The 19,675-nt window shown below is 42.6% G+C and overlaps 1 protein-coding gene across 9 annotated transcripts in view; it reads left to right on the forward strand.

Annotated features, from left to right (window-relative positions):
- The window catches only part of LOC135199408 (uncharacterized), a 309,751-nt gene extending 291,933 nt beyond the window's left edge, over positions 1-17,818 (forward strand). For 4 of the 9 annotated variants that reach the window (XM_064227412.1, XM_064227419.1, XM_064227420.1 and 1 more), the window contains 4 exons: positions 922-991; positions 9,618-9,747; positions 14,612-14,819; positions 14,862-17,818. In XM_064227412.1, coding sequence (XP_064083482.1) covers positions 922-991; positions 9,618-9,747; positions 14,612-14,819; positions 14,862-15,112 — 659 coding nt within the window. In that variant the 3' untranslated portion in view covers positions 15,113-17,818. Of the gene's footprint in view, positions 1-921; positions 992-9,617; positions 9,748-12,078; positions 12,362-14,611; positions 14,820-14,861 lie in introns of those variants that run through there. The other 5 variants (XM_064227413.1, XM_064227417.1, XM_064227418.1 and 2 more) reach the window with 5 other exon arrangements.
- The last annotated feature ends 1,857 nt before the right edge of the window (positions 17,819-19,675 follow it).

Genomic DNA, 19,675 nt, shown 5'->3' on the forward strand with positions numbered 1-19,675 from the left:
TGAACTGAAAATGAGACTAGACTGATTTTGTTTTTGGCATGTAACTGGTTATTTGACTGAATTTGTGGTGCACTGTGGCTTGAAACAGGTAGACGGTGTCAGGGCTTAGACAATGGAACATACAGTTTAAGGTTTTGTGGTTTGAAACAGTTAGTGTTTTGTCCTAGGTGACAAGAACACACACATTAAGGAGTTGTGGTTTGAAATTATTCATGTCGAGGCCTAGGCAACTTAGGAAACATACATTTTAAGGTTTTGCGGCTTGAAACGGTTGGTGTGGAGGCCTCTTAGGCAACTTAGGAAACATACAATTTAAATTGTTGCGATTTCAAATGGTCAGTTTAAGGGCCTCCCAGGTGACTTAGCAAACAAACGGTTGAAGCTTTTGGCTTGCGTTAGACTTTGGACTTAGTATGACATACAAAATATCAGCTTGTAACCTTTCTAAAAAGAGCGCGAATGAAGCACCGTTCATAAGACGCAGTGACAATCCTGTGTTGCTTCTGGTGGTGCAGTGAGAAGGGAAGGGTCTGGTCTGGTGGTGCAAAGGATAAGTTTGAGGATAATGTACGTGAATAAGAGGAGGTAAGGCTCGTGAATACTAATTCATTATTTATGAAAAAAAGTAGAAGCATGTCTTATGAAAGATGCAGAAATAAAATGGAAATCTAAACTCATGGCTTACCCCTTTGATATTTTAGTTGGCGTAGAATATTGTAGAATATCGTAGGTAGTATATTCTAGCTCTGAAAAACTGTGCCCCTTTATATAAACTGCATGAAGCTTCTGTGTAGCGTTGTATTAAAACAATATACTGAATTTTTACTCCATTTTCATACATACACATATGTATATATATATATATATATACAGTGACCCATACAGCAAGTGTGATTTTAATGCCGAATTTATTTTTAACAGAAGTGTCAGAGGCAGTAAGAGAAGAATCCGTTACGGGACTCGAAAGTGAGCAGAAGAATCCTGCTTTGAGGTTGGTATTGAGACTGTATTATATAATGTATATTTTATGCCACTTACATTAACTATTGTGAACATATCGCTAACTTAGGAATAAATTAATCTACAACAGGGATCAAAAATATGTACTGGAATATTGCCTTGCGAATGTCAAATGCCTACTAATTGCATATTTGCATCAAAGTGAATGGCTTCCCTTCAAATTTCTCTTTCAAGGACCAGTGCCCCTCCCCCTTCCAAAAATAGTTACCTCCTCTCCTACATCTATACTACTTCCTTCACTGACATCTTGTTCCACCTATAATCTCTTGCTGGGCCTACAGTGGTTTATAGAAGCCTAGAGCAAAAAACAGTCCTCCAAAAAAACTGGTGATGTAAGGTTTACAAACAACGGAGTTCCAAAGGGGAAGTGTATAGAGCCCCTTTGTGGTGAAAAAGTTACTCTGTGATTTTGGGAGGAGTCTTAATCATGTTCAAGACAGATCTCATGAACTTTAACATAGGAAAGGAGTAAAATTACAGATAACCTCATCATAGCCACAATCTAAGCATTGGGGTCCAGGAGGAAAGCTATCATTAGGTAACTTTTTAGTAACATCAACTTAACATATGTCTACTTATCTATTACATTACATTGCGTATTATGATTGTTCTTTTTTTATGCTACCATTTTAGATGTGATAGAGTTTTAAATAGTAAATCTTTTAAAGTGAATGTCAAGTGTACACTTAATACAGGTTAGTTTGGGTTTGGAACTATGTGGAATAGCTGTAAGATGTATAGGACATATTTGAGTGTGACACTGTATGAGTACAACCTTCACATTAATGTTTTTTGCATATTTTAGAGCTATCAGCAATTCCTCACAGTGACAGATAGAGGGGGGGAGGCCTGGTCACATGCCCACGCCTCCCATGGATATGAATAACAGAACATTGTTTTCTTTCTATAAATTATTAGTAGCAAAAATTTGCTTAGTTAATGATTGTTTCAACAACAACAACTGTACAACTACTACTACTGTGTATATACATGTGTGCATACATATATGTATATATATATTGATATATATATGTATCATATGTGTGTACTTGTTACATGTATGTATGATAATCCTAAGTGGCCCCTAATGAAAGATTCTAGATCCACCACTGATTCCATGAAGCTCCTACCCTTAACTAACCAGTACGTTACAATTAAAATTCAGTTTGTTCCTACGTGTTATACAAACCATTGGTCCTTTACATAAGGAATTACTTTCAGCACTAACTGGAACTCGGTCGTAAGATTCTATAACAAGGTAGTTAGGCAGTAACTGCTTGTCCGATAGTCGGGAGTCCTGAGTCCTGCCTGACTGGACGTAAACATTCCACTTTGCTTTCGACCGCCGTCGTGTGCAGATATGCCCTCTCTGCCCGCCTTTGTCGCGAGATTGCTGCTTTTTTTAAATTAATTTCTTTCTTTTGTATACATTATTGAATATTTATTTTTATTTGATATTATTTGTGTGTTTGTTTGTAAGAACCATGCAAACCAACGAATCAGATAAGCCTTTATGCCCCCCATCCACCCAGAGAACATGCCCTGGAGTGGGGGGGCAGGAAATATGGAGTGTTCCGCTCCAGTGACGAAGTAGACCCTCATGCCCTCTGTGCAAGATGCAGAGGGCGAGAATGTACAACTTGTGATACTTGTATCTCTTGGTCAGAGGAGCAGTGGGGGAGATACGAAAGGCGTTGCCGGAAAGCTCTCCCTTGACGCTGCAGGTGACTGACACGTCATCTTCTTTCCTTCCTCCTCGTAAACTTCCTCGACTCGCTGTCTCCCCTTTGGGAGACATGTCTCTTTCCACCTCTTCACTTGATCTGTCGAGTGCAGAGGAAGTGGGGAGACATGCCGACCCGGAGTTGTTTTCGGGAACTTCTGTCCGCTCAGGGGGGGGGACAGGAACTCCCCCTATTTACCCGGCTATGGCTTCTTCCTCAGGTTTGTCTGCCTCCGTGGGTGGGGTCTACAGCAGGTATGGCAATTGCTGAGTCTTCCTGGCACTCCAAGCATTCAAGGATTGCTCCAACACCTTGCAGCAGTTCCAGGTACTCATGTGGTGGAGTCGATGACGACCACAACTGTTTCAACACCGGGGTACGCGGCACCACCACACCTGGTGTACACCCAACATATGACAATGGTAACACCCACTGCTGCAGTTCAGGCACCAGTGCCGCATGTATCGAAGGTAGAGTACTATCATCCTCCTCCCCCAGGTTTTGCTGTCCTCGCTCCTCCACCGAACTTCGAGTGCCCCAAGAGCTCTCCCCTGTTGCTGTCACCGTGCCTGCTGCTCCTGTTCCTGCCCATGGAAATGCTGCTGCTCCGCTTCAGCCCCGTCCTGGATGAGAGACCTGTCTGCTGTCCTGAGGAAGTTGGTGAAGAGGAAGTCTAAGAAGAAGAGGAAGGTGTCGTCGTCGTCGTCTTCTGCCGCCTCCTCCTCTTCTCCTTCCAAGGCTTCCCAGCTGAGGAAGAAGGTGGTGGTCTCGCCCTGCCCTAAGAAGTCTCACACAGAGACTTCTAAGGGTCTGTCTCATCGTAGGTGGGCCTTCCACTGGTCATCCCATTCCTTTGGGAATGGGAACCATCTCTCCTTCCCCAGGAAAAAGAAAGACGGGGACCGTAGAGGTACCAGCCACTGCTGGTACCTCTGCTCCCAGTTCTAGAGGTTCCACCTCTGGAGCGGGAACCATCTCGGGTGCTCGCCAGCGAGCGTCACAAAGTGTACGGTCACCTGCTGGTGACCGTGCAGCCAGAGTCCAGGCCGCTGAGCATGCTCACCGCCAGGACCCAGGCACGGGGTGGAAGGATGGTAAAAGTCGCCCAGGTGACTCTCGCCTGACCGGTGATTGTTCGTGTAATGATCACCCGGTACCCAGGGTTGACATGACAGCCCCATCAGACCATTCAGGAGGCGAGACTGGGAGGAGGTCCCCCAGGTCCCCGGGAACAGCTTCGGCTGCTTCTGGGACCGTGATGCGTCGTGAGGTCAGTGCTCGGTCTCACTGTGTTGGTGGACGCTACCAGTTGCCCAACCGCCGATCACACCAGCGTGATCAGACGGTCCAGGCAACTGGTAGCAGCTCCCCTGACGCAAGAGATTGATGCTACCGTCCTCGGGCCAGCGCTTCTCCACAGGGAGACCGCTGGTCTAGACCTGCAGACCGGTCATCACCGCGGGTTGGTGATCACCTGCAGCCCTCTCAGTCTGCCGGTAGACAGAGCGGGAGTGTCAGATCTGCCATACCTATTCCTTCAACTTCCTTGGGATACACCGGGAGGAGCGAGGCAAACCGGTGACCGTGAGGAGTGCACTTCTTTCGGTCTGGCCACGAGAGCCTATGTGCCTGGTTCGGTCTTAGGACCAGACAGGTCGTATGCTCAAGTGGTTAGAGGAGATCTCAGGTGGTCTGGCGAAGTTCTTCCTGCTGAAGGAAGAGTGTGTTGGGAGGGGCTTGGCCTGGATGGCCCTGACGGTCCGTCACCTCAGGACGCAGTCACTCCTGAGATACAGAGGTCTTTCGCAGAGGTCATTGCACTGATCCGTCAGAACAATGACCTCTGGGAAGGATCAGTGGTTGGCCCCTCTGACGTCCATCGAGGTTGGAGTCGTTCTTGGATCCTAAGAAGGAACCCAGAGCATCTGTAGGGTTACCCTGGTCTTCCTTGGCTGACGGTGTGCTGGACCAGGGGAACGCTCTTGTCTCAGGACAAGAAACTTCACTTAGGGCCAGCAGGTCATACAAGCTTCCTCCCTCCTCCTCTGCCTCGCCAGCGGCGCTTCTACGTGCCTTTGTCAGACCCCTTTCCGACCAATCAGGTTGACCCGGAGTTGGCTCGTTTAACTCCAAGTTTGCCTCTTCAACACCTGCTGTCGGAGAACCTCTGGTTCACACAGCAAGAGGCAATGGCTCTGGAGTCTACCGCCATGGCAGCCTTCCAGGCCGTCTCCTGGCTGGGTCTGTGGTCCCCCACAGTATCCAGGGTTGCAGCTTCCCTGGGACCTATAGCTCCTGGGGAAGACTCGGCTTTCAGGAGGCTCTGTCAGTCTGGAGGTGGGGCGATTTCCTACCTGGCCCACCAGATGGCTAACCTGTGGGCCAACCTGGTACTGAGGAGGAGGGACACTGTCTGAATCGGGTAACCAAGGTGGCTGGTCACGAGTCGGCAGTGGGTCTCAGGAACGGACCGTTGCTGGGTTCCTCCTCTCTCTTCCCTAGAGAGATGGTGGATGCTGCTGTGGAAAAGCGGAGAGCTGAAGACAGCGACTGCCTAGTACACCAGGCAGTTATGAAGACTTCTGGGCAGTCTTGTTCAACTGCGGCTAAGTCTCAGAGCTTAGCTAGCTCTTCCTCCGCCCCTAAGATGTTGGCACCATCAAAGGAAGCTCGGGGAAAGACCCAGCCTTCCTCTTTCGCTTTGAGAGGTGAGCGTCAGCCCCCCTCTCAACCCTCCTCCTCTTGTGGGAAGGGGGGTAAGCAAAAGGGGAAACTCTAGGGACGGCATTTCCCCCCCTTGCCTGCTGCCAAAATTGTGGGGGGGGGGGGGGGTGCCTGGCGACCCATTGGGCAACAAGGCAGCGCTATGGAGCCGAGACCTGGGTAGTGGATGTCCTTTGGGAGGGATATCTACTTCCCTTCGAGTCGAAGCCACCCCTCACTTCCCACCCAGTTCATCTTGAGACATACGTTCCCGGTTCGACCAGGGACGTAGCACTTAAGCAAGAAGTGCAGACAATGCTGAGCATTATCTGCAATGCTCTGAAATCGTACGAGAACTGTCACCAGGGTTCTACAGCCGACTTTTCCTGGTGGAGAAGTCTACGGGGGGGTGGAGACCGGTGATAGATCTCTCTCCTTTGAACCGATTCATTCGCCAGACTCAGTTCACGATGCAAACGGTGTGCTCTGTGTACGATTCCATCAGGGAGAATGATTTCATGCTTTTGGTGGACCTGAAGGATGCGTATTTTCAAATGCCCATCCGTCAGTCCTGCAGGAAGTACCTTCGCTTTATCCTCGACGGGACGGTGTTCCAATTCAGAGCACTTTGCTTCGTACTTTCAACCGCCCTTCAGGTGTTCACATGAGTGTTCACTCTGGTGTCGTCTTGGCCCCATTCAGTCGGGATACGTATGATGAGGTATCTCAACGAATGGTTAGTCCTGGCGAGTTCTTGCTTGCAGTTGCTGCAGGACAGAGATCACCTGCTCGACTTTTATGGCGATCTAGGGATCGTGATAAATTTTGGCTTTGGCAGGTCGTGATTGGTCACCTGTCGTTGTTGGAGAAGCTAGTCCCTCATGGGCGTCTTCATCTGTGGTCTCTACAATGGAGACTGAAGGAGTGTTGGTAACAGGCTCGGGATTCGCAATCCTTCCTGATTCCTCTTACGGAGGAAGTAAGGGAGGATTTAGCCTGGTGGCTGGATGACAGGAACCTCTTAATAGGAGTGCTGTTGCACACTCCCCATCTGGAGATGCTTCTGTTCTCGGATGCATCGACTGAGGGTTGGGGCGCACACCTGGAAGAGTTGCTGGTTTCAGATGTGTGGAATCGACACAAGAAGCACCTTCACATCAACTTCCTGGAACTCAAGGCAGCGTTTCTCATGCTCCAATAGTTCCTGGAACTGTTAATGGGACACTCAGTGGTGTTGATGAGCGACAACACCACGGTAGTGGCATACTTCAACAAACAGGGGGGCCTAGTGTCTCTCCCGTTACACCATTTGACGATGCAGGTGCACAAGTGGGCAGTAGCTCACTCAGTAGAGCTGTCAGCCAGATACATTCCAGGCAAGAGGAACATAGTGGCAGACAAGCTCAGCTGTCAGAATCAGGTGATTGGGACAGAATGGGCTCTACACCCAGACGTGGTGGAAAGGCTGTTCGACCTGTGGGGGTGTCCAGTGGTGGATCTGTTCGCCACCCGGCATAACAGAAAACTCCCAGTTTTCTTCTCCGTCGTGCCAGACCTTGAGCACCTGCAGAAGACATGTTCCAACATCCATGGGCAACCTCGAAGTGTACGCCTTTCCCCCGTTCTGTCTGATTCGCAAGGTGATCAGCAGGGCGCTGGTCACCAGCAACCTTCGGATGATTCTGGTGGCACCCAAATGGCCTCAGGCTGTTTGGTATCCGGACCTGCTGGCTCTTCTCTCAGAGGCACCGCGAGAAATTCCCCCATGGCACAACCTGCTGTGTCAACTGCATGTGGAACGGTAACACCAGGCAGTACATTCTCTGTGTCTTCACGGCTGGCAGTTATCCACCATCTCTTGCGAGCGAGAGGCTTTTCTCACCGAGCAGCAACAGAGATAGTTGGATACCTCAGACAGTCCTCTGCAGCAGTATACCAGGGAAAGTGGTCCGTCTTCTGTGGTTGGTGTCGTAGACGGGGTCTCTCTCTGCTTACAGCCACTCTTCAGCAGGTAGCAGATTTCCTGGTCTTTCTTCGCCAAGAGAAGCTCCTCTCCGTATCTGCAGTTAAAGGATACATAGCTGCCTTGGCTCTAGTCTCCTTAAGCTGCGAGGCATGGATATTTCCTCTTCCATGGAAATATCCCTCCTGATGAGGAGCTTCGAGAGGTCTTGCCCACCCAGGGAATTCAGGCCTGCTGAGTGGGACGTGACTCTTGTCTTAAGGAGTTTGACTCAAAGACCGTACGAGCCTCTCCGGGAGTTGTCAGACAGGGCTCTGACCCTCAAGACAGTCCTCCTGCTGGCCCTGGCATCGGTGAAGAAAGTAGGGGAACTTCATGGTCTCTCATTTAACGTCAGACACTTGAGGGGATGGGGATCGATTACGCTCTATTTCGTCCCGGATTTCGTAGTGAAGACTCAGAACACTTTGGTCCCTGACGACAGGTTCGAGTCCTTCACGATCCCCTCCCTAGAGGACTTCACAGGTAATGATGCGGAAGAGGTGCTACTTTGTGCTGTTAGAGTGCTACGGCGCTATCTGAAGAGAACTCGCCATCTCAGGCCTGAGTGTCAACGCCTCTTCATTAGCACCGGGGTGACCAAGAAAGAAGTGTTTGAGAACACTATTTCTTTCTGGCTTCGTGGGGTAATCAGGAAAGCGTACGACTCCGAGAGGAGTTGACACCGGTACCATTCGCCCAAGAGGTATTGGTCCTACCCTTGCATTCTGCAAGAACATGTCGGTTGCACAGGTGCTGAAGGCAGGGGTGTGGTCCAACCAGACCACCTTCACCTCCTTCTACCTTCGGGATAGTGCCCACAGGTCCTTGGACACTTTCCTTGGGACCCGTGGTGGCTGCTCAACAAGTTGTGTAGCTTACCCAGCTTCTTTAACAGGACAAGGTTACATCTCGTCCTTGTGGTAACCGTATGAATGGAGAGTGAATGAGTGTGACTAGCTTCTCTTTCTTCCTCCTTTCTTCTCTCTTCCTGCGGGCAGAGAGTAGCGGTCATCACATGCTGGAGAGGGCGATGATGCACGTAAGCTATATGACTGAGCTCCATTTATCTCTTTAATTAGGGATAGAAGCTGATATCCGTCCCTTCCCTAACAAGGGGGGAAGTGGACAGCAGTAAGAGACAAAGCCAATGCTGTATATTTGGCCTTTTACGTATAACTATAAGTTCTTGCTTGCTATTCATAAGAGGCACGCATGCCTCCCTCTTTCCTCTTATGAATTGGTCCAGAGGTCTGCCCATTGGTCTTGCAGTGATCTCACTCCGATCATTTGGACAGAGGCTAGGTTCCCCCCCTTGCTCTTACGAACAGGGAGGGAACCTTGGGTTGGGTGAACACCAGTCTGTTCACAAGACTCAGATTCCTCCCACCAATCAGTGAGTCTTCCTTATGTAAAGGACCGATGGTTTGTATAACGTGTAGGAACAAATCATAATTTTTGAAAGTAAATTGTATTTTTCCTAACTACAAACCTGAGGTCCTTTTCATATAGGCCCACCTCATGCCACCCCTCAATCTGTTCCTGAGCCTAAAGCAAAGTGGAATGTTTACGTCCAGTCAGGCGGGACTCCCGACCATCGAACAAGCAGTTACTGCCTAACTACCTTGTTATAGAATCTTACGACCGAGTTCCAGCTGGCATTGAAAGTAATTCCTTATGTAAAGGACCTCAGGTTTGTATAGTTAGGAAAAATACAATTTACTTTCAAAAATTGTGATTTTAAGAAATTTACTTAAAAATATGACTTCTGAAATGGTAACAAAATAAAAAATAATGATAGTAGGTATGATGTAGCTGATAAGTACAGAAGCCCAAAAAATAGAGGTGTTACTAACATGAATTTATCTAAAACATAAAATGCTGACAACAAAATCAGCAATTTTTAAAACTGGGGTAATAGTTGTAGTTTCTCATTGGAAAATATTTCATACCCGTCACTCCAGTGTAGAGGAACCATACCTTATAAATTTCTGTCATATAATGAAAACCAAATCATTCTTTGACATAAAATATACTTCATTACTGGTTCCTTGGAAACTTATCTTTTTTTCATCAGCTAGTCCTGTATACAGATCACCTCGCTGACCAGTTTTTTACTTTTTTTTTTTTTTTGCATAACAAATTTAACTTGTTAATTTTACTTTCAGGTTCCTGGAGGTGAACAAGATATGGATAATCATTGGCGTTGTTGGCTTCCTCCTTTTACTGACAGTCATTCAGGCGATTGTCACCATTTCAAGGATCAAGAAAAACCGCTCCCCTCCTGTGAGTACGAAGGTAAAGGAATCGCTTGTCTTTCTTTCGGGAAATATAGATTTCAAGTAGCACTGGACAGACTATCAGCAGAAGTTATTACTTGACGTATTGTTACCTACAACATAGCATGACTAATTCCACTTGTCTCCTTCAGTATTTAAAATTTACCTAGTAAGGCAGTCCCTGGTTATCGGCGGTCTCAGCTAATGGTGATCCGGTTTTACGGCGCTTGTTGTCTAGCGTCATAAAATAATGATTTATGGCGCCATAAGGCCCAAGTTTCAGTTGTCGGCGGCATAAGGTGCCGATAATAGAGTTATGGCACCATAACATTCCTAACAGAGGCGCCATTAACTGAAACTTGAACTTGGTGCCATAAGCGCCGTAAATTGCTGAGTTTCGGTTAATGGGGGTTTTCTCTTGTCAGCACTCCGCCGAGAACGGAACGCCCGCCGATAACTGGGGACTGCCTGTTCTATATCATAACAGAAGTACTGTGGCAAAGTCTCAAACAAACTGAAAAGTTTCCATATTAAGTATTTAATAAAAGTAAAGGAAATATATTGGCTCACTCTAATTTTCTAAGTTTTAAAATATTCTCTGTGACTTTTGCTGACTATTAATGATAACAAGCTAATTAAATCAGATTATTCTGGAATGTTGGGGTAATCCACAAGGCACCTTTCTAGATGGCTGTGATGTATACAGACCATCAATATACCCCTGTACTACAGTGTCTTAAATTTATGGCATGTACTTCCATGGTTCATGGCAGAACCACTAATGCAAGATGTATTCTCGTCTACTTATGTTACTGATTGACTTATTCATGATAAAATATATTTTTTAAAGTTACTTGGCAACACACAGTAAGTGGTAAGAAGTAACATTTTGAGTTTTGTTTCACAGAGAATGAAAGTATATATAATCCAAAATTCTTTACAATAATTGAGCCTTTGAATACCCCTATGACACTTCATAAGGTGCAGAGTCAAAGGAATGGAAGAACGATACATATACACAGAAGTCACTGTTTAAATCAAACAAGATTTGTGAGAAAGTATTTCTCTTAGGACAGAGTAGAAATTTTTCAGTTTTACAAAGTAGACATTTTTTGCATTGTAGCTATGGATTGTGGTTGAGTATATATATTACAAGTAATGATTAAACTTATCAAAAACCTGTTTTACCTTGAGATATGGAATAATTCAAATTCAGCAACCTTAAACATCTGTTAGTAAGGAGGTAGATGTAAATTTGGTTCCAAATATGACAAGAAATTTGTGTAATTAAGTGTTACGAAGTCACACTGAAGGGGTCAGTGGAAAGTGGAAACTTTTTAAACAAATGACACAAAAGATTGTAAAAGAAAATAACAGTCCCCATATGAACACTACATAACCTGTAGCATTAGGAAAATAATGACCTGACTTTCTTACTTTTCCTGTGGGGATTTGGATCATCTATTTTATTTAGATAAGGTCTGTGAATGAATGAGTGTATCTCTCTTATACTTTTGCCATGGGAATATGAATCACAAATTTGATTTAGATACTAAGGACTGTGAATGAATGTATCTCTCTTATACTTTTCCTGTGGGAATATGAATCACAAATTTTATTTAGGTACTATGGACTGTGAATGAGTGTATGGAACAAGCTTCGGTGAACTGCTTGAGAATGCAACAAAGCAATGCGCATGTTTTTAAATACAGGCTTTTTACCAATTGAAATCAATCAATTCTGTAGTTAGTGAAACTGCTTGACACTTAAAATGAACATCCTTAGTTATAGTATTTACGAGCACGTTTAAAAAAATAGTTGAACGGGGAAGTGATTGCATTTAGTTTAGACCTATGACTTTACGGTATACTTAATTTTCTCAACTTAGTTTATAGGGGTTAGTCATTAGAGTACAATAAGTTTATTAGCATCTCCTAACTTCACTCTTTAAAAAAAAATATTCATCCAAATAATATGCATTAGAGTAAAGCTTTTGTTACTTTTCTTTCATTTAGACTATGTACTTTTTCAGCTTAATGTTTTTACTCAATAGCCTTAAAAAATCTCCTTAAACATAAAAAGTCGTACTGTAGTGTAATTTCCAAGACGCTTTTTAGTGCATGTTTTCAGAAAACCTTAAAAAGAGAAGATAAAATGTTTTAAGAGAATCCTTTGCAATACTAACTGTTTTTGAATTTGAAGATCTGATCACAAACTTGCCTCTTGTAGTAGTATGTATTGTTTTTGTGTTACGATTTCCTATTGAACCGCAGAGCTAACGCTGTTGTTAACCTTTCTCTGGCTGTCCCTTTGGGTGGTTCTTGGTTCTTCCCTGTCTGGTACACTGTAGGTGGAACCGTCGGCTGAGACTGGAATGCTGAATGGTGGCTATGGTGGAGGTGCTGGTGCTGTATCTCCTTCAGGTAGCCATGTGGGGTTAGTAAATGCCAAGGTGGAGCCCCCACCGGCATACCCAAGTTCACCACAGAGTGGGTACAGGTCGTCTATGGTCCTTTCCCGGGCTTCTACCCCGGTCAAAACGGGGACTCCTCTTTATACTGAATCTCCTGGCTCCGTGCCAGATTAATCCTAGCCCTTTTCAGACAAGCATGGGAAGAGCTGTCATGTTTAAGGTATGGTGATGGGTGGCTGGTAAAAAGAAACGTGTACAGTAGTTGTGAGGTTGTGCCCCAGGCAAGTTTCACTCCCCCTGCAGTTGCAAAGAACACGTTTTATGTATTCCCGAACCCCCTCAAAGTGCACAGGTACATTTCACTACAAGTTTTTTGAGTTGGTTTGAAGATGTGTAATAATACCTTTTAAACTCAGACCCCTTTAAATGCTTTTATCACTGGCTGTGAAGCAAAATTGGTTGTTTACCATACCACTGGGATTTCCCTCTCACTGTAAAATTATGTGATATGCACAAATATCAACTTGATTCAGTTATGTGACAGTACATTCTCGCAAATCTGGTGACAAAATTTAATGCAGGTGTTCTTTCATTTAAAAATTAATGTATTTACTTGCCTCATTCTCAATAGGTGATCCAAAATATCCTTACCTTGTTCTTAATGGCATGGGCTAAACATACTTTAGCTGCACTGCACAGGATTGCCTCTTGAATGTATAGAGAATGTTTAATATTAATAATTGAGGTCTGAATATACACTAATTATATAAAATATATATGTACTATTTTTAAAAATAAAGGGCTGAACAGAGATAAAGTATGGTAGACAAAATACAAAATTATTTAATAAACTTTTAAGAATATTCAAGGTTTTCGTGGGAATATGATTAGGAAGCCAGTACACTACATACAATTCAATGGTCAGGTTATGACTTTAAAAATATACAAGATGAAAGTGCATAAGTACATGCTCAGAGGAGACTAGTTTTGTAAATTACTAGCACAAGTTATTAGCAAAGAATATTTTATCGAAAGTATAAACCCAAATTGCCCAAGACGTAGCCAGTTATAGGTACAGTATAAAGAATACATTGTATGAAGACAGTACAGCTTGATGGTATCAGACTGAATTTGATGTTAACAATAACTAAGCAGTTGCTGATTTTGACAACTTCTTTCTATTTTAGCCCAATCCAAACACTGTTTGGATGGAATGAGAAATGCAAAGGGCAAATATTGGTCCCTTTAAAAAGTAGAGTCATTACATAAATGCAATACAATTTTTTTTAAAACAAAGGTTTTGCTTCAAAAATACAAATTAAATGTAAATATTATCCAAACACTTTTCTATCCAGTGTTGTACAATTCATTTATATAAATCATGAAGATATGTATAGTACTTTTGATGCAAGGTACATTGACTGAAATTGACAATCAAAGTAATTTTCCTCATGACAACGAAGTACTTAAAGGTTAATAAAATACCTTTGGAAATGATTTGTCAAGGTCTAAAAACTAGACCTTTTCAGGTGATGTCTGCTTGTTCTAAACAAAATATTCTTACTAAAGCTATTTGTACCAAAGAGTTTTAGATTTCCAGGTTTGAGAGAATGTACTTGAAGTAAAATACTGCACAGAGGGAAGTTAGTGGTACCCCTGCTTTGCATTTTCCCCTGGTATGTCCCTTCCAAAAAGTAAAGACTGTGTTGCACTGACAATGAGAAAAGTTTGGTGTTTTTCTTTAAAGCTTGTTTGGAATGCCAGTGACGATGGCATAAGAAGCTTGCTGCTTATGACATAAACCTGCCACAGAATATGATGTTGTAATTTACAGCTTAATCACGGGTTACAGTGCATTCCCCCATTTCAGTTCTGTTTTTCCGTTTGCCAAGATGACATCAAGATATTTCCAATTGGAAGCTGTAATATTAAGTGAAGTTCATTCTCATGCTTGTTATTTTCATTTTTCGAGGTATCCTCAATGAGATGTATTCAGTTAAAAAGCTCAAAAGGCATTACATGAACTGCAAATGAATTACATTGATATTATTTACTACATGGAATAAGTAGGTGATGGCCAGATAGCCATTTTTCTGTAGCTGTTATTGACAGAACATTGCCAAAAATCACTTGAAATTCTGCATTGAAAATCTTGCTTTTCTGTTGGAAAAACTTTGCTCTGGTACAGTAATTCTTCAAAATCTAAATTACTCTGGAATATCTGATGAATTCTTTTTTGTTATACAGCATATAATATGATTTTTTTACTCATTTTTCCTCACTTCAAATTTTTAGTACAAAATATTAAGCGGTCTTTATCTGAAATAATTGTTCTTATGGATTTCTTATTTGTTTTATACATATAAGCCCTCAATGAAAGACAATATTACTTTGAATATATGTCACACATTTTTAACGATAATTTACAGCATTCATTATGTTGACAACGAGCCATGCACTTTCTCCACAGGAACGTTTAATAACAAACTCCGGATGGAAAGATTATAGCCAAGGCAACATGAATTACGCATATGAAAGCTTCGAAACCGAAGAGAATGGTGTCAACTCCCGCCGGCAAGGACACAATGGAACACTACGGCCAAACGGCAACCATGGATCCTACGGCAGGACCAACGGCCATGCAAGCGGAGGGGGGTACAACGGAAGTATGAATGGAGGCCACATGTCACATCCTGCAGGCCACATGTCACATCCTGCAGGCCACATGTCACATCCTGCAGGAGGTTATGGAGGCGACACACGTTCTCTGCAGCGTCCCAAAAACATGCCCCAGGTTCGACCTGACCCCCGGGGGACCTACTCCCTGCCACGAGGATCGACCAGTTCATCCCTGCCCTCCTACAATGCTGCAATGCAGGAAATGACCCCAGATTTCTACTACCTCCCTTCACAGCGCAAATATTCCGGAGAAGTGGTTCGTGTTTACGTTGACTATAACCAGTCCAAGTAAAAATATATAAAATAAAAATATACAAAATAGAAAGTGTAGCTGAATTACAAATGTTTGTGATTGTAATGTATTCATTTAGTTATCATTATACTGTTAAGCTCTAGTTAAAATCAGGAAAGCCAGGGTAAGAATTTTTTCTTTTGGAGCTGCGCTTAAAATCCATATGGGTTCACAGGTGCAAGAAATAACAGTATGTCAAAATTGTATTAAATAAGCAGCCTCTCCAGTTGATTAGGGTGAAAAGTTTTATAGTTTGACGAAAGTCAGTTATTTATACAACTGTAAAAATCTGACGAAGGTTGTGTAATTTAAAATTAATTTGGTCAAATAACATATCAACTAATGTAAAACGCTGGTACTGTATAACCAAAGTGACGATGGGATTTGAAGTGACAGACGAGCTAAAAATGACGTAGGTAAAGATTTATTTTATTACTTTTCAGTAGATGCATGCAGTTTAGTATAATTTGCTCAAATTTACCTGTATTCTGTATACATTACATGCGGACACCACACTACTTATACAAATTCAACTTACACACATTCAGAGATACCGTGCAAAAAAAACAGGATCACAAAATAAAATTGTGTCCAAAGCACTCCCCTTTACTACCCATAGTTCAAATTTTGTTGTGTGTGCATATTTTGTACATATAGTACGTACTGTGCTGATTTTATATCCTACTGTCCTTAAATAGACATGAAGAGTACAGTAACCAACTTACAAATAAATCAATATACTGGCAGTCCCCAGTTATCAGCGCAGGTTCTATTCTTGGTGGGATGCGGATAAGCAAAAACCGCCATTAACTGAAACTCGGCAATTTGCCAAGTTTCGGTTGATGGCGCCGACAACTGGTTAATGGCACTTCTGTTAGGCATCTTATGGCGCCATAATTCTATTATCGGCACCTTATGACACCGATAACCGAAACTTAGCCTGTTATGTCTAGCTCCACAAAACTGGATCGCCGTTAACTAAGTCCGTCGATAAGTGGGGAGTGCCTGTACAAACAGCTGTCCAGACGTAACTCAGTTGTAGGTAGAGTGGTGTCTATATACAGGACTGCAAAAGGCAAAACTATCAAGTGCTGGTGGCCTCGATGAGACCACAATTGACTCTGAATTATGGTCGTGACTCGAGGGCACTCGAGCACTTTTGTACATAGTGTTTATCATTGACTTTATTCTTAGGTCTTAAGTTAAAATGTGTATATACAATACTCAACTTTCATAACGGGAATATTTGCTTTAACTATTAGTTCTGTATAAACTAAAGAATGAGTGCAAGCTCTTAAGCTTGTCACTACTGGGGAAAAAGACTGCCATGAAATTACAATGCAAGGCATGTGCTTGCAGACCTAAAATCTATTATTGTCTACAGGATTAGCTTACAGATTCTATATTTTATTAGACAAGTATCCAGACATTTATATCCATGCACAATTTTACTGTGTACGGTTTTCTTTGTACATAGCTTGATGTTCGTGATGTGTATTTTTACTCCATTGTATTATTGCTTAACTGAAATGTAAAGTGTATTTTAAATATATGTCATCTGAGCTGTATATTTTTGTATCAGAGTATTTGTAATCACGGTTATGAAGATTACTGTCAATGTGCTGTTACTGTGATCATCTGAGTACGCAGTGGGTGCCATGAATCTGTAGTTACCTTCTTGAAAGCTCAATCAGCATTTCTTGGCCCAAAGAAAAACAAAATATTTTAAGATTCCCCTTGGCTCTTAGACCTAAGAAAGGATGCTGTATGCATCATTGGTTTGGAGTGACTATCCAAGCTCTATTTTAATAATTAAGAAATACTGAATATATAGAAAAAAAAGAGGTATGTACCAAGATGATCATTTCTATCTGCATGTACTTAAATGTGGTGAATGATTCTGAATAATGAATATGGATTCCTATTTCATATAATAAACTTACTCCTATGACTAGTTCACATACAGTATATGCACATTATATTGATACTGGAACCTTTATAATGTTCTGCTATATATATAAGTATATTGCAAATCAGTGATCGATATTTGATTACTTGACCAGTTAGTGTCAAATTGATCACAACATACTACTGAATACTGTACAGTAGTAGTTTCCTTTTAATGAATTTTGCCAACTAATAATGACATGCAGTATTGTTTGATTTGGACATTTAACAAACCAACTTATGTATAGTGTGGTAAAAACAGTGATAAAGCCATTCTATAAATCATTATCATTCATTGGTGTTTCTCCATTTCCAAAGACTGGTTTCATTTATTGTCTTCAACAGACATCACATCAGATCAATGAAGCTTGCATGAGATGTCCATTCATTCCTATTAATGCCACACATTCATATGAATACTTGTCTAAACCTTGGACTAACCAGAGGTGGGGACGCCCATTTCAAGGCATAACGTACAACTGCAGAACTTTGTACTACTGTACATGTTAACCAAACAAACAATCCTGTTTGAGAGTAGGGGTGTTAATCTTTATTTTCCTCTCTAATACACAATCAGAAAAGTGGGTCATTTAGGTAGTTAATCATGGCATGTTTGTAAAGATTCTTATACTGTATATTGTATATATATATCTAGTATATTAATTATACAGATACAACACAGTACATACCATCTTTTGCCACATTGCATTACCTGTACCATATATTGTATTAATGTACGTTAATAAACAAACTCCTAAATGTATGTATTTGATTACCATTCAAATACCCTGTCAGCAGATGGGAAGGCTAATGTAAATATTGGGGGTTAATTATATATGCTTTTATATTTGAAATATAAAAGCATACTTTTATTGCAGTGTCTTACCAAACAATGATAACAGCTGTAGGTTCCCTATGCACAGCAAACCACAAATCAAACTTCGCGGTGGCGCTGCCATCGCCGATGTAGGTGACGTCATCTCCCGCCACTTGAAGGAGGAACAGGTACAACAGACCAGGTGTCATTAATTGATTTTCTGCCGGCTCCTGGTTACAATCGGTGGTCGGTGCGGACTTTTCTTCATCGCTGGATGGTTATTGACTGTCGTTTTTTGAAGTACTCACTTTGTGTTTTTGTTAGTTATTTGCTATCAATTTAGTTAGCTTTGACTGCATTTAGTTGTGGCATTTTGTAGCTGTCAAGTCAGATTTTAGAACTTCAGAAGTTAGGTTTGGTGCTGGAGGGTGCAGAGTTAGGGTGAAAATTAAATCTAGGTATTTATGACCCACATGTGTATCAAATGTAGGTGTAATGGGTCTGAATGTACTGAGGAGTCAACTTGTGATGAGAGTAAAGATTGGAGTGACAATCAATGGAAGGTTTTTACTTCTCACTCTGATAAGCTAGTAATGGATAGGAAGAGGAAGGCAGCTGTTAGAGCAGAAAATAAGTCTAGTGAAACCTCTTCTGTGTCTCCTGCAGATCCAGTTATCCCTTTTTCTCCTCCTCCTCCTCCTCTAGTGATGTCTCCGATCTTGAGTCCTTCTCCTGCTCCTTTAACTCCTTTACCAGCTTCCTGAGTAGTTTCTTTTGACACCATTGCCAACCTTGAATCTAGGTCCGAGAAAAAGTTTGATGTTCTTGCTAATATGGTTAAGGAGTTGGGTTTGTCGGTTAAGTCTTTTTTATTAAAGGCTAACAGTACAGTGCTGAGTGTTAGACCATTGATTTCTGATGGTGTGGTTGTTTGTCCCACCAGTTCTAGACAAAGGTCCCTGTCCCGCTCCCCTGCCTCGGGGAGAAGACATACCGGAGGTCCAAGGGAGACTGGTGGGGTTTGCCCACAAGCAGTTGCTTCCTCCATCGATCCTGTAGTGTGCCAGCAGGAGTTGACAGAACACCATTGGAAAGGTGTTACTTTTGCTGCTCTGTTGTCGTTGGAGTCAAATGCTTCCTTTCCTGTGAGACGTTGTAAGTGGTGTAGTTCGTCAGTTTCACGTCTGTTGAAAAGGCGTACAGCTGCAGGTTTATTCCCTCCTCCTGTTAAGAAGTCCAAGGAAGTGGATCAGGGTCCACATCCTTCTTGTAGTGTTATGACTTCCAATTCTACTCATGGTGGTATTTCATCTTCAGACATCTCGCATCCTCAAGGAAGTCGTCAAATTTTGGCACCTTCGAAACTTTCGACACTTGTGCAGACATAGAGTGCAGCTTCAACTTCTTGTGCGACATTTTCATTGACGAGTAAGGAACCTTTGGTGTCGAATGTTTTGACTCTTGCGACTTTTGTTGCTTCAGCTTTGGCTGCTGCAGAGTCGACCTCAACTCAGAATGACTCCAATCTGTTTCCTCTGCGTTGTCAGTTAGAGGAGTTGATGTCTTTGTTGAAGGGGAATCAAGCTACCCCTAAGCCAGCAGAACCTCCTCTTTCCCCTGTGTTGTTGGAAGAGGAAAAACAGGAAGCAGACTCTATTCCGTCTTCAGCATATTCGAGCCTTCTTTGGTATCTCTTGGAGATATATCCAGATTACATACTTTGTCGTGCCTGCTCCCAGATCTCCTGACTATTTTTATGATGAGGAGGAAGCAAATGGATCCTCTGCTTCCTTAAATGG

The sequence above is a fragment of the Macrobrachium nipponense genome, chromosome 25 (assembly GCF_015104395.2).
Source record: "Macrobrachium nipponense isolate FS-2020 chromosome 25, ASM1510439v2, whole genome shotgun sequence".
Taxonomy (NCBI): domain Eukaryota; kingdom Metazoa; phylum Arthropoda; class Malacostraca; order Decapoda; family Palaemonidae; genus Macrobrachium; species Macrobrachium nipponense.